Source organism: Quercus suber, unplaced genomic scaffold, assembly GCF_002906115.3.
Source record: "Quercus suber isolate HL8 unplaced genomic scaffold, Cork oak 2.0 scaffold_467, whole genome shotgun sequence".
Taxonomy (NCBI): Eukaryota; Viridiplantae; Streptophyta; class Magnoliopsida; order Fagales; family Fagaceae; genus Quercus; species Quercus suber.
The window spans coordinates 519,225-534,828 of record NW_027069918.1 but is presented as its reverse complement, the minus strand read 5'-3'; the positions used below and the strand labels follow the sequence as shown (position 1 = coordinate 534,828).

The following is a 15,604-nucleotide window of genomic DNA, read 5'->3' as shown; positions in this document are numbered from 1 at the left end:
CTCAATCTTTCTTTGACGAAATCATTCCAAGCTTTAGTTCCAGCTTGTTGAGGGGCAATGTTGACATAAGAGAGATGCACACTAGCAGCAAAAAGAGCAGCACCAGAGACGAAGCATGCCATAGTCATCAACAATTTCTTGGGTGTTGAAGGAGCACAACACGATTTTCTTTAATTATCTACATGCAAAAGGAGAAGATTCAATCAAAGATAACCAAAAATACACTCTCGAATCCAATTTCTATAAAGTATAAAATAAGCTAATTAGAGCCACAACATCACATATCCTACCCAACCAATAGCTTAAAGGAAAAATAAAAAATATGTTTTATCTAAATTCTAATAGGTTCATACTTCCAACAGCTTACTTGAGTATTATTAACTGGTAATCATCATTAAAATTGTGCATATAACCATAGTAAGGTTGGCACAAAAGTGATTTCACAAGCATTAAGAGAGGGTGAGAGCTCTAATGGAATGTTGATTGTATTGCTAATTTGTAATCTGAAAGGAAAAAAAGAGGTTCAACTTCTTTCTAGATCTTTCCATTGTTATTTTTAAAAGAACACCATGGGTTTTCCAACTTGAGAAATTTGTTGGAATCCCTATCTTACAATCAAGAAATTTTCAGGCTTTCCCAAACACATGAATAGAGATTATAAAATTTTCTTGTCTCCTATCAATTCAAATCATAAATATTAATCTACACTTTCAATAATTCTGTTACAACTTATGTTTTGCAAAGGTATTCCACTGCTTAGTCAAGAAACTATCATAATCTATCTCATTAATTATCCTCTAAACAACGTCATACTATAAAAAACATAGACAGCCCAATCATTACTAAATTGCAGAAAAACAATTGAAAACCAAAAGAACTAGACAACCACCAAATTTTACAATCACAAAGGGCACTAACAAGTGTTGTTTGGTTCCCCAGAAACTATAAGAAAATGTTTTAAAAAAATTTTAAAATTTGAAACTTTTGTTTTTTTGTATTATTTGAGACCCATTAAAACTAAAACCGAGCCTAATAAAATCTCTTTTCCAAGTACAATTGAATCTTTCAAGCTGATTTCTTTTGAAACCAAACTAGCTAAAAAACATAAAACCCAAAACAACCAATTTCTAGGATTCTACTTTCTTAGCAAACAATATGAATCAATAGAAAAGAAAGGAAAAATAGAAATAGAGTACCAAACAGATTAATAGAAACAGTTCGGCTTGATTTCTATTTTGATACCAAACAGAGTACTCACAAAAAGAAAGAATATTTCTACTTTCTTAGCAAACAAATGAATCAATAAAGTAAAACCCAGATAAAGAATTACATTAAAATAAAGGGATAATTACACTTTACCCACCTGTGGTTTGCCTCTAATTCTATGTGCCTATCCGTGGTTCAAATTTTGACACTTTGCCCACCTGTGCTTCTGACCGTTAGCCCTCCGTAACCCACCTCTCCACTCTCCGTTACTCTAACACAGAAAATGTAAAAAATAAAACCATAAACGGATCAAAACACTCCTCACACGAAGAACATGGACAAACATGAAGAACATACACAAACATGAGAAAAAATAAAACTTAAAGAACTCGTTAGAGTACTAAAATAATTTTAGTCAAATTCAAATGGGGAAATTTTCATTTTAAATATTGTTTTAAAGCGTTTATTTGCCAAAGGAAAAAGAAAAAAAAAACATTTCTTTCTGAGACTCACACAACAAAGAACAAACTGGGCAAAATCAGTGTCTTTGAAGCACAGAAGATCAGGGCCCACTAAGAAATCTTTGCAAGCAACGAAACCCCAAATGCTTAGCACAAAACCTCTCCATCTCATCACCTCCTCTTTCTCTACAAACCCCTTCCTCCATCTTCGCAATGACGTCGTCCCAGCTCCTCACGAAACCGTATTCGTAACAGTCGTCGTCGTAAACCGTCTTTGCCTTTGAAACGGTGTCGAGTATTTCCTGCAACGCCACGATCCGACGGCTCACCTTCCTCCTCGCCTCCCTCACCATCGGATTAACTCCGGGCACAGAGTCCAGCTTCAGTAGCAGACCTATCAGCGCCTCGTTCATCCTCATCGTGGGTCTGAGTATGTAAAATTTTTGTTTCGTGGGTCTGAGTTTGTGAAATTTTTTCATTCATTGTGGGTCTGGGTTTGTGAAATTTTTTCTTGGTGGTTTAGCAGTTGTGGGTTAGAGTTTGTGACTTGTTTGTGATTTGATTTTGGGTTTGTGATTTGATTGTGGTTTGATTTTGGGTTTGTGACTTGTTTGTGGTTTTGGTGGTTGGGGTTTGAGGATGTGGGCAGTGGTGGCTATGGCAGTGGGTTGTGGTGGCTGGTGGCAGGGGCATAGAGTTTGAAACTTTTTAACTGATATTCTTAAACTGAAATATGTGGTGACATGAGGTGAAGTTCTGTTTGGCTGCGGAGAAAATTGAGGGACAAGTTTTTGAATTTCTGCATTTTGTACTGTGAAATATTTGATAGAAATTAATTTTCTTTGAATTAATGATTTTTCTTAGTTACTAGAGAACTTAGCTGGAGTTATTTTCTGTTGAAACAAATGGAACTAACGAAGCGAAAATCTCAGCTCAAGTGCTCAACTCAGCGAAAAGCTTGGATTTCTCTTTCTTTTTGTTGTTGAAGTTTTCGTTTGCCTTCTGATCAATCAAAACAGAGCTTAAAGCATAAGAATCTAAATGATTATTTTCCTTATATGTTTGTTACGGTGGTATAATAATAGTGGTAATTAAAATTGGAGGGTGTGGTGGAGATTACAGCTTTGTTGGACAATTCGAGACTTGAATTCAACTTCATAAAAATGTTCTTAAGCAATTAAAACCCTAACTTTTTGATCTGTTTTGTGTTTTGATTTTGAAAGAAAACATGTTAGAGTAACGGAGAGTGGAGAGGTGGGTTATGGAGGCCTAACGGTCAGAAGCACAGGTGGGCAAAGTGTCAAAATTTGAATCGCAGGTAGGCACATAGAATTAGAGGCAAACCACAGGTAGGTAAAGTGTAATTATCCCTAAAATAAATAAATAAATAAATAAAGGAAAAATAGTTGACCTTGAGAGAGAAAGAGAGAGAACCAACCTGCAATTGCTATGAGCTAAAATAATGGTGACCCAATAAACAGAGAACTCAGAAATAGAAATAGTTTGGCTTGGTTTTTTTTTTTTTTTTTTTGGCACCAACCTATGGAGGTGGAACAATGGTAGAGGAGCAATGTAGAGAGTCAGACAAAGACAAACGGAGAGAGAGAGAGAGAGAGAGAGAGAGAGAGAGAGAGAGAGAGAGAGAGAGAGAGAGAGAGAGAGAGAGAGAGAGAGAGAGACGGCTTGAACACCAAACGTAGAGGGAGAGAGAGTCAGACATTTTCTTTTGTTGGATTTAGAGATAGGTTTAGAAGGTAATAAATGAGGGTAATTAATGAGATTCTAATAAAAATATTTGTAATAATGAGGATCTTTTTTTAACCATTGGATCTACTTAAATCCAATGGTTTAAAAATGTGTAACTTGAACCTATCTCATCTTAAATATTCATAATCCATTTAACAATATAAAATTTACAAAAGAAAAAAAAAGTGAAAAAAAAAAAAAACCTAGTACTTGATTTCTTGAAAGTAAAGTACTATGCAAAAAGAAAAAAAAAATCACTCCACAGTCCACAATTTAAATACTAATTACTATCTTAAATATTTATAATCCATTTAATAATATAAAATTTACAAAAGGAAAAAAAATTTACCTAGTACTTGATTTTTTGAAAATAAAGTACCATACAAAAAAAAAAAAAAAAGTAAAATCACTCCACCGTCCACAATATTTTTTTTCTTTTTTCTTTTTTTTTTTGAGAATCCTAGTCCACAATCTAAATACTAATTACTATTTTAAATATTTATAATCCACTTAATAATATAAAATTTACAAAAGAAAAAAGTGAAAAAAAAAAATACCTAGTACTTGATTTCTAAAAAGTAAAGTACCATACAAAAAGGAAAAAAAAAAAATAAAGGATAAAAATAAATCACTCCACATTCCACACTTTAAATACTAATTACTATCTTAAATATTTATAATCCACTTAATAATATAAAATTTACAAAAGAAAAAAAAAAGTGATTTTTTTTTTTTGCCTAGTACTTGATTTCTGAAAAATAAAGTATCATACAAAATGAAAAAGATAAAAAAAAAAAAAAAAGATAAATCACTCCATAATCGACAATCTAAATACTAATTACTATCTTAAATATTTATAATCCACTTAATAATATAAAATTTACAAAAGAAAAAAAAAATACACAGTATTTGATTTCTTGAAAATAAATTACCATACAAAAAGAAAAAAAATAAAATTAATAAAGCTCCAAGTTGTGACAAGTCCAATTGTCTCATGTACGAATATAAGATTAATCATCCTCCTCTAACTAGAAGTGGTGAAAATGACATGAGGATGAGGATAAGTAGATTTTATCATTTTGTTATAGCTTTTATATTATTTAAATGTTATTTGAATTTCTACTTTTTTTTTTTTTTTTTCTAATCATCATTGTTGTTATCTATTGTAAATCTAACTATTATTGAATTTTGTGTCTTCCAGTTGGACAAATGGGTTTTGTGTAAAATTTATGAGAAAAATGAGAGTAAATCAAAAAAAGGCTAATAATACTCGAAAGGCTTGTACCAAATCTTCACGTGCTAATGATAGGGATGAGCCAATGACAAATGTTGATCCATCACCAATGAAATTTCAGCGTCATATAAATCAGTCCTTCCACCGAAATGCACATGCTCATACTCTTGCTAATGCTCATATGTTCTCTAATCAAAATCAAGCAATGTCTAGCAATTATGGAACTCTTCATCCTGCTCATATGGCGGCTAGTAGGTTCCCTTTTGATCAGTCTCGAGCAATGGCTGGCAATTATGGAACTCCTCCTGCTCATATGGATAGTATGTTACCTAATCAATCTCAAGCAATGACTAAAAGGTTCTCAAATCAGTCTCAAGTAATGGCTATCGATCATGGAACTGCTCCTCATTCTCCTATGGCTAATATGTTTCCTAATCAATCTCGAGTAATGACTGGCAATCATGGAACTCCTCCACCTGCTCATATGGCTAATAGGCTCCCTAATCATCCTCGAGCAATGGCTTTCAATCATGGAGCTAGTAACTTCCATAATCAACCAATAGCTGGCAATCATGAAACTCCTCAGGCGTTTGAACCATTTTACTCTAGGATTAATCCTTCAATGCATTCTTCAGAATCAAGTGCAATTGTTGGCAATTCTGAGACTTCAGTTCCTATATGCATTGACATTCAAACTTTTCTACAACTGAATCAAGTGGGTCTTTGAATATTTAGCGTGATACATGCTGGCTAACTAAAGTTTTATAGTTCTAATGAATAATGATTACCCATTGACATATGCATAGTCATCACCTTCTGAAGCATCTCCTATATTGTTTCAACATTTCTACTTACATTGGCTAAAGATACTATTTGGAAGTTTGCAAAAGAGAAGGACAATGGCCCTCACAGTAGAGTGTAGAATGCAATAGTTAGCTGTAATTGATGACCAGAAGACTCTCTCATCTAATGCTCTAGCTTACTGTAGGTGCTATATAGACTATTTGGGCCACCCAATGCTAAATGGGTTACCCAACCTAACCAATGTTTTTTTTTTTTGTTCATTTCTTTTTGGTACAATACATTAATATATACAGATATGCCTTTTGCCTAATGTGTACACAACTTTTAAAGAATTAAAAATATGAAAGAAAGAATTACTTTTGGAAATTGAATTTATAATATACAGTTTTTTATTTTTAAAAAGAGAAAACAAAACTAAAGAAAAAATGGGGTCTTCTTGTTGACATATTGTTTCATTATGGTATCTGGGTATAGCCGTATAAGACGGGAAATTATTGTGTAGTTTCGGAGTACAAGGTTAGCATGATGACCTTGTACTCCCAGCCAATAAAAGCATGACACCAAATTTAAAGTGGATTACATCATCTTGTCTGCCAGCTCAGCATAATAATTGTTGCTCTCCTAACGTCTGCTGACGCCGTAAGCTCTATGCACGTTGAAATTTCAAACTTCAAAATTTTCAGCATGCCTCATAAAGCTCAGTTAAAAGTTTTGGGCCCCACATAAATAAAATAAGTAATAATAGTAATATATGCTATAGGGTTCTTAATATAAAGGCTTAAAAGCCATAAACAATATTGATAGCAAACCCAAGTTCTGTGGCAGAATTTTTAGACGCCCGCAAAGAAAAGAAGCTCTATCTCCTCACTCACGAGTTCCTCTATAATCTATAATAACTGTCTATCCCTCTTTCATAAGCGGCGTCTCAAGCACCATGATCTGTTCCTCCCTCCCTCTCTCATCTCCGTTAACATTGTGGCCGTTCACTGTGCGGCCACCTTGCTGTTTTCGCCTTTGGTTTGGCTTGTTCTTTGATGCCGTTTCAATTATTATTTAAAATGTAAGCCGATCTAGCCCAAGGCCACGTGGTCCAACTTCTTTTCCGAGTCCTGAGTCTCAGCAACAACATCTTGCTTTGTGGTCCAACTTGAGACCTCTCCAGGCTCTTTCTCTATGCTTTTTTCCCTCATCTAATCCATAGCTACAAGCCCCATTGGTGAGTGCAATTTTTTTTTTTTTAATTTGTAGAAATTTCATATGTACATTCCAAGAAAATCATTATTAATGATTTGAATTGCATATCTTTGTGATTGAATGTACTGTTTGGGGTTTAGGTTGTAATGTGATTTGGATTTGCAATTTTTTCCCTATTGGGTTTTGCTGATATGTACTTGTACATGTAATGTGAGCTGTTTCTTAGGCATAATGAGCTAGCTCTTGTTCACTTGATGCCACAATTTTGATAGATCTCATTACCTGCACCCTTGCCATACAGACCTTGTCCAACATTCTGAGACAGACCAATAAACACATACTTAGGTTGGACTGTAAAATTTTTAGTTTCTTTGAGTGAACTATTTGCTGGTTTTCACAACTTGGGCTCATTCTTTCTGTACTCCAATTTTTTGATAAAATGCTCCATTGAAAATTTTTTGTTTTTCATTTTATAGAATTTGGGTATAGACCATTCATAAAACTTGTTTATTTCCAAGAGAAAAGCTTAGTTTAATCATCAAGGCTCATTCTTGGACATGTTATTGTTATCATGTAAACTCTTGAGTCATAAACATGTAACTTTGTTTTGTAAGTCATTTTAGTTTCTAGATCTAAGGTACAATTTTACGTGCACTGATCAAGATTAGTGCTATGATCGTGCTTTTTGTTTCTCCATTTGTAAAATTTCCAAATTGTTATAGATTTGTCCCACTTGCTTTCTTAGATGATAGAGCATCTTGCAACATAGTTCGAGCGGAAAGATGCATGGTGAGGACAACATATGATACTTAGATTGATTTTGTGTTTTTCTTTTAGGCTTATTTTGATGTTAAAGAGGTGGTAAATATGTGATTGGTGGCTTGTTTTTATTGTATTTCAAAGTGTTCTTTATATATTTATGGATGTGGCCTTTTCGCCCATCCACAATTATTGCCACTTGGATATGAGGGCCATTTAGTTAACATTTCTTATGTTGCTTGGCATTTGATTTTGCAGCAGCTAGAAGCTTCAATGGATTTTAGAGCTATGATACCAAAAAAACTTGCATAACGAAGAGATATCATACCAAGAAATGGTGGGGCATGTTGTATAACATGAGCCATAAGAGCTGGAACTACTGAATTTTTTGTTTGTCGTTGTAATCAAGCTAAGAGCCATTGTAGCTTACAAACAAAAAATTGTAGATTTTGGATGGAATGTATAGTTAAGAAGCAAGAGATACATCAAATGTGAAACTATCATACTATTATAGCCTTGTAGTCAAAGTGTATTTCAATAAGACTTTTGTTACTATGGCCCTATAATCAAAGTGTACATTTAAATAAAATTTTGTTCATTTTTGGATCAAATTCCTTTCTTGTCTCCTTATCTTTTAGATCAAATTTTGATTGTAATGAAAACATAAAAATTGTTCAACTTTGCAAAGGTGTAATCTTTTTTTTTTTTCTTTTTTTTTTTTTTTTTTTTGAATGAATACAATAGAAGTTATTGATTGACAACTGTAATCAAGTATATGTTGTACAAGGAAATATAGAGCATTCTATATCTAGATTTCTACACTATCCCTACTGTGAGGGGTACGTCTTTGCTAACACATAAGCATTTGTATTGCCTTTCTTGGGTACAAGCTCAAACTCAACACTATTATATAACTTTGCCCCATCTTTGACGTCCTGTAATAGATGACCAAGCTAATGGTATTGAATTTGGTTGAGTAGATTTGAATACACAGGTAGCCAAGTACGTTCAATGTTAAAATCCTACAAGTCAAGTTCTTGATAGCATGACAGCACCTCCCAAACCCTTGAATAGCTCAGTTATAGTTGGTTCACTCTATTGCTACACACCAAAAGAGTGGAAATAAGCAAAGCACAAAATAACAAGCTTGAGCAAGCCAAAATACACAAGAATCAATCCTTGAGAGGACTAAGAATCAATGATGGTAGTTGCATGGGAAAAAAAAACTATCTTAGATAAGAGAGGAAACAAGCATTGTTGCCCTTAAGAAAAACAAGACAGAGAGAAGCACATTGGTTATTAGAGTATTCTATTATTAAAAATTAATGTAATGCAATATTCATTTGATTACTTCTTTCTATAAGGAAAAAATTAAGAAACAGGTGGACAATCTTCTTGCTATAAGGAAGAGGTTGAATAAAATTAGACTCATACACCTAGCAAACAACCTAATCCTATCTTTTCCACTGCAGAAAGTCTAGGAAATAAGCTATTAATAATTTCTATCTCTAACTAATGAATCCATCTCATTCAAAGCCAATAATGACAGATCCTTCATGTTCAACTTGCTGATCCTCATCCTTAGCCTATTGCTCATCCTCATCTTTAGCAAGCTGAGACTTCCACTACTCCAAGCATCTTCCAAAATGCAAATGCCTTCCAAGTTTTTTACTGGCACCATTGCAATTCCAAGTTCAAAGTAGAGAACAACTGTAATAATAAGTATTGCTTTTGTTCAACTATAATAAAAAATACCTTATGAACTCTCTTACTTAGTTCACTGTGGCCAATGTCCATGTCTTACTTTTGTTACTTTTCTATGTGGTTGACAACCTAATTTAAAGAAAAATAAATAAATAAAATGTATAAAGTAAGTAATCCTTGAGAACAAGAAATAAATGACACTATTGATAAAACAAGTATGCCACAAGAATTTTCAAATTTACCTCCTGGCTATATGTGTAATCTGGTTGCTTCGAATTATAAATCAATGAGCTCATTTAGGAAGCAGATAAATTCTATAAGAAGTAAAATATAAGAACACGTTATATCAAAACAAAGCCTTGTACTTCACATAGTATCAAATGAATGAATTGTGTCAATTTACCTGACTAAGTTGGGCTACAACATCGCTACTTTGCAACATAGATGTAAATGGTACATTTACATAACTCATGTCCTAAATAGAAAATAGCTCATAATTATGGATACTCATTGAAAAAAAAAATATATTATAATAATAAAAATTAACAATAAATATTGTAAAGAGCAAAAAAAAATAAATATATATATATATAGCAATACATTTTTATAAAGTTTTATTTGAGAGCAAATATATCACCACAAATAATAAAACATTCTTTCAAAACATAAATTAAATCAAAATAAGACAAAATAAAATATACCTTTATCACTTTCCAAATCCATTATTTCCACCATTGTTTTACTTGAAGACCAAAAAAAAAAAGTAAGCTGTTTGTCCTTTGTGTCCGCCGCTTGCCTACTGCCACAGAACTTGGGTTTGCTGTCAATATTCCTTATGCCTTTTAAGCCTTTTTGTTGAGAACCCTATAGCATATATTACTATTATCACTTATTTTATTTACGTGGGACCCAAAACTTTTAACCGAGCTTTATGAGGCATGTTAGAAATTTTGAAGTTTGAAATTTCAACGTGGCTTACGGCATTAGCCGACGTTAGGAGAGCAACAATTATTATGCTGAGCTGCCAGACAAGATGATGTAATCCACTTTAAAATTGGTGTCATGCTTTTATTGGCTGGGAGTACAAGGTCATCATGCTGACCTTGTACTCCGGGACTATACAATTATTATGCTGAGCTGGCAGACAAGATGGGGTCTTCTTGTTGACATATTGTTTCATTACGGTATCTGGGTGTAGCCGTACAGGACTGGGTTTTGAGAGCTTGGCAAGGGGCATGCGTAAAAGTATGATACTATATTAATTCTTATATTCCTAATATAATGTTTACAAAAGAATTATTTCTAATACAAACATTTTAAAAATAAAATTTCCTTTTGAGGTATGTTTCCTCCATTAAACCTGGGTTTGACTTACCTCCACTACATTTTTAAAAGAAATTTTCTTTTGTTCTAATGAAAGATTGCAATATCACCTACTAACTAAATAAAAGATGAGGATTAAAATTCTCCCTTTTTTTTTTCATGCTAAAATTGAAATTTTCCTAATGCAAATTTGTCATTTGAAAAGTTTACTTTCCTTTTAAGTCAGTATCTTCATTCGCGACATACCTAATTTAGTCAAATTCTCATCTAATTAAGTTTTATTTTGAATTATGAACATGATTTATGGAGCCTAAAATAACAAATGCTCAAAATTGCAGTCAATTCCAACAATTGGAAGTGGAAGTGGAAGGATATCTTCAACGCAAATAGGCAGTTTACCTGAAGATGATGGTTTCGACGATGCTCTGGCAGATGATGGTGTTATAGTAGAGAAGGATGCAATCGTGCCTGTAAAGAATCATGTTCCGGTTTTGGAGGAATTGATTATGGAAAACGATTGTGCCATCCAAACCGATTCAAAGTTTTCAAATTTAAAAATGACTCCAATTGAATGCGTGCCAGATAAGAGCTTGTTTTCCTCTGACTTGATTGAAGTGGTAGTCATAAATGAGGATACTGTCATCCTCAATCGTGACTTAATGGGGAAACAAGGTGCACCGGGTTTTGAGGGATCAAAGATAGGTTTCAAGGTTGGTTGTGGTAACGTGAAGGGAAACAAGACTATTAGTAAGGGCTGGCCCAAAAGAAGTGGTAATATAGATAAATGTGTGAGTCAATCCTTGCATAGCCCAAAAAGAGTTGAGTCCGTGGAGAAGTCTACAATTGGAAGCCCAAAAGCAATGATGACTTGGAAGAGGCTTACCACAAGACCTCAGACTCTTATCAATTCTTCAATTGTTGACATGGAACCTGTGCATAAAAGGAAGCAAGCAGAAAATATGAATAAGGAGGCTACGAGTGTTAAGGGAGAAAAGAAATGTAGAATTGTGATAAATGAGCAAGGTGTTGTGTCAACTATGGGATTGATGGAGGTTGTAGGGCAACCTTGTCCGGCATGAAGCCATTCCTAAGGAAAAAAATAATAATAATAAAAAATAAAAAGCTCATCACATTTGATGTCCATGTAAATCAAGGTGTTGTTTGGCATTTTTTCAGGTTTTTTGGGCATTCAAGCGAAGATTCATTTTTCTTACCGTTATTTGGATTTTGAAGTTTTTTCTTTATTTCTTTTTTCTTTTCTTTCTTTGTTTTTTACGATGTAATCGTGCTTTTCTAGCGTATGCTAGTTGATGCAAAAGAGAAAAAGGGGGTCATATGTCCCTATTTCTCTTCCTCATTGTATATCTTGTTTCTCAATTAATAAAGTCTACTATTGTTTCCTCTCAAAAAAAAAAAAAAAAAAAAATCCAATTCCTTTTATGATACAAGCGTATCTGGTCATTTTTTAGGTTTTGAGGATATTTTGGTCATTTTATGGTTTAGTGGTTATTTTGGTCGTATTTAGGTTCCAAGGACATTTTTGTCATTTTTAGGTTTCTGAGGGTATTTTAGTTAATTTTTAGGTTTTGAAGGTATATTGATAATTTTTTAGATATATGGGGTATTTTGTCATTTTTAGGTTTATGGGGAATTTTGGACATTTTTAGGTTTCTAGGTTATTTTGGCCATTTTAAAGGTTTTATGGTTATTTTGGTCAATTTTTAGGCTTCGTGGTTATTTTAGCAATTTTTAAGGTTTCTAGAGTATTTTGGTCATTTTAGGTTTCGGAGGTATTTTGGTCTTTTTTGGGTTTTAGAGGTATTTTGGTCATTTTTTGTATTTTTGGGGTATTTTGGTCATTTTTAGGTTTCAGGGGTATTTTGGTCATTTTAGGTTTCGAGATTATTTTGATAATTTTTAGGTTTCTGGGGTATTTTGGTCATTTTATTGGGTTTTGGGTATTTTGGTCATTTTTTGGATTTCAGGGGTATTTTGGTCATTTTTAGGTCTCAGCGGTATTTTGCTCATTTTCTGGGTTTCAGGAGTATTTGATCATTTTTTATGTTTCGGGAGTATTTTGATAATTTTTAGGTTTTGGGGGTATTTTGGTAATTTTTTAGTTTTTGTGGTATTTTGGTCATTTTATGGTTTTAGGGGTATTTTGATAATTTTAGGTTTCAGGTGTATTTTGGCCATTTTTTTATTTCTAGGGGTATTTGGTCATTTTGTAGGTTTCGAGATTATTTTGGTAATTTTTAGGTTTCAGTGAGTATTTTGGTCATTTTTTGAATTTTGGGGGTATTTTGGTCATTTTATGGGTTCAGGGGTATTTTAGTCATTTTTTGGGTTGGGGGGTATTTTGGTAATTTTTAGGTTTTGGGTATTTTGATCATTTATTTGGGTTTTGGGGTATTTTGGGTCATTTTGTAGGTTTCGTGGTTATTTTGGTAATTTTGAGATTTTAGGGTATTTTGGTCATTTTTGAAGATTTTAGAGTACTTTGGTCATTTACACTTCAGGGGCATTTTGGTAATTTGATAATTGGGTAATTGGGTGAGTTGGGATTTACTTATAATAATTGAGTTGGGTTGGGTTTGGGTTAGAAGCAATTAATTAAATGGGTTTTAATGGGTAAATGGTTTTATATATTCAACCCAATTATGCCCACCCCAAACCTACCCATTTGACACCTCTAACTGCACAATGTGAGGATGTAACCGTCAAGTGTGAGAAAAAAAAAAAAAAGGAATCACTTAATGTGACAAAGAACTGTCATATGTTATATTGGAACCGCACAATGTGAGAATGGAACCGTCAAGTGTGAGAAAAAGGTAAGGGAATCACCCAATGTGACAAAAGAACTATCATATGTGATGTTGAACAGCACAATGTGAGGATAGAACCATCAAATGTGAGAAAAAAAAAAGTAAGGGAACCACTAAATGTGAGAAAAGAACTATCACATGTGATGTTAGAACTACACAATTTGAGAATAGAACTGTCAAGTGTGAGGAAAAAAGTAAGAAAACCACCAATGTGAGAAAAAAACTATCATATGTGATGTTGGAAGCGCACAATGTGAGGATGGAACCGTCAGATGTGAGAAAAAAGTAAGAGAACCACCAAATGTGTGAAAATAATTGTCACATGTGATGTTGGAACTGCACAATGTAAAGATGGAATCGTCAAGTGTGAGAAAAAAGTAAGGGAACCACCCAATGTGACAAAAGAACTGTCATATGTGATGTTGGAACCACACAATGTGAGAATATAACTGTCAGTGTGAGAAAAAGGTAAGGGAACCACCCAATGTAACAAAAGAACTGTTATATGTGATGTTGGAACCACACAATGTGAGGATGAAACTGTCAAATGTGAGAAAAATAAGTAAGGGAACCACCAATGTGAGAAAATAACCGTCACATGTGATGTTGGAATTGCACAATGTGAGGATAGAACCATCAAGTGTGAGAAAAAAGTAAGAGAACCACCCAATGTGAGAAAAGAACTATCATATGTGATGTTGAACTGTATAATGTGAGGATGGAACCGTTAGATGTGAGAAAAAAAGTAAAAGAACCATCAAATGTGAGAAAAGAACTATCACATGTGATATTGGAACTGCACAATGTGAGAAAAAGTAAGGATCTGTCAAATGTGAGAAAGAACTGTCACATGTGGTTGGAACTGCACAATGTGAGGATAGAACCGTCAAGTGTGAGAAAAAAAGTAAGAGAACCACCCAATGTGAGAAAGAACTGTCATATGTGATGTTAGAACCACACAATGTGAGGATGGAACCGTCAGATGTGAGAAAAAAAAGTAGAGAAACTATCAAATGTGAGAAAAGAACTGTCACATGTGACATTGGAATTGCACAATGTGAGAATAGAACCTCAAATGTGAGAAAAAAGTAAGAGAACCACCAAATGTGAGAAGAGAACTGTCACATGTGATATTGGAATTGCACAATGTGAGGATAGAACCGTCAAATGTGGGAAAAAAGTAACCTGGTGTAGCAGGTTACCTACTAATGGGTACCGTACCCCCCTTTTTTAGGGGGGTACAGTAGAATTACTCATATATATATATATTAAAGATAGGAAGATAGTGAGAGAAGGGAGGTGAGATTTAAACTTGAAACACATATTTGAGGTAATACAAAGAATGCTATTATCATTGAGTTATCACTTGAACCTCTAATATGCTAACTTATTGATAATACAAGAGAAATGAAGGGTTAATGGCGATTTTGTTTTTTAATGAGGCACCTAGTCCTCCTTTTTTTTAATTTGGATCCATCTATCCAGAAACTCCATAAAGAATTTTGACATTATTCACAACAACGCTTTAGTAACCCCTTCTGATCTGAAAAATCCAGTCATCTACTATCTACCTCGTTTGTACAATCCTTAACACATCAATAATCATTTTAAGTTAATAACTTTGAAATCAGTCCATCTCATACCATAGTTACCTCTTGCTTAACACAAATTCTTTGCCTCTTTGTTTTTCTAATGTATAAACATATGNAATTCCTTTTATGATACAAGCGTATCTGTTGGTGTCAATTTGACAATAACTCCATAAATACTCAGCCATATGGCCCATATCTTCCTTTAAGAAACAATACTCTTGGATATCTATATCAGCTACTACTATGAAGGCTATGCGCCGCCGGTATTCAGATTGGACTACAGAAGTAATGGCGGAGAAGGTGACATAAGTGGTGTGAGTAGCTACTCGATGTCCCATTGCTCTTCAGAGGTTAAATTAATAATCCCTTTCCACAACTTTTTTCTTTTTTTCTTTTCTTTTTTTTGTATCTGTTTTAGGAAACCTAATACCTAAATCCCACCACTCTGGTCTCTGGGCTCGATTTAGCAAAGCCCATGGATATGCCCTCATTGTAAGGAGGAGGTACCACTTTGCCTAACATATATGTGCACTAATTTTTTTTTTCCATTTATTTTACATTCTCATTCTTATCATTATTATATATATATATAATATATATTATAAAATATTAGATTTACATTGTACTATTCATATAAGATTTACATTATAGATTAAACAAATGTGTACAATATTGAACACTTTTATGCAAATGTGAACAATATTATACACTTTATGTAAATGTGTATATTTGTTTAATTTATAATATAAATCTTAC

General features: G+C 33.4%; 1 protein-coding gene and 1 long non-coding RNA gene across 2 annotated transcripts; one reads left to right on the top strand and one right to left on the bottom strand.

The window, feature by feature from the left end:
• Positions 1-1,768: 1,768 nt before the first annotated feature.
• Positions 1,769-2,086, bottom strand: LOC112022673 (BAG family molecular chaperone regulator 5, mitochondrial). Its single transcript, XM_024055284.1, has one exon. The coding sequence runs from the start codon at positions 2,084-2,086 to the stop codon at positions 1,769-1,771; it is 318 nt and encodes a 105-aa protein (XP_023911052.1).
• Positions 2,087-6,246: 4,160 nt separating this feature from the next.
• Positions 6,247-8,015, top strand: LOC112022662 (uncharacterized). Its single transcript, XR_002883910.2, has 2 exons — positions 6,247-6,667; positions 7,663-8,015. It is a non-coding gene; the product is annotated as an uncharacterized LOC112022662 (long non-coding RNA).
• The last annotated feature ends 7,589 nt before the right edge of the window (positions 8,016-15,604 follow it).

What these genes read in the sequence shown, in the direction of transcription:
- LOC112022673 (XM_024055284.1), bottom strand. Translation starts at nt 2,086, where the DNA reads ATGAGGATGAACGAGGCGCTGATAGGTCTGCTACTGAAGCTGGACTCT.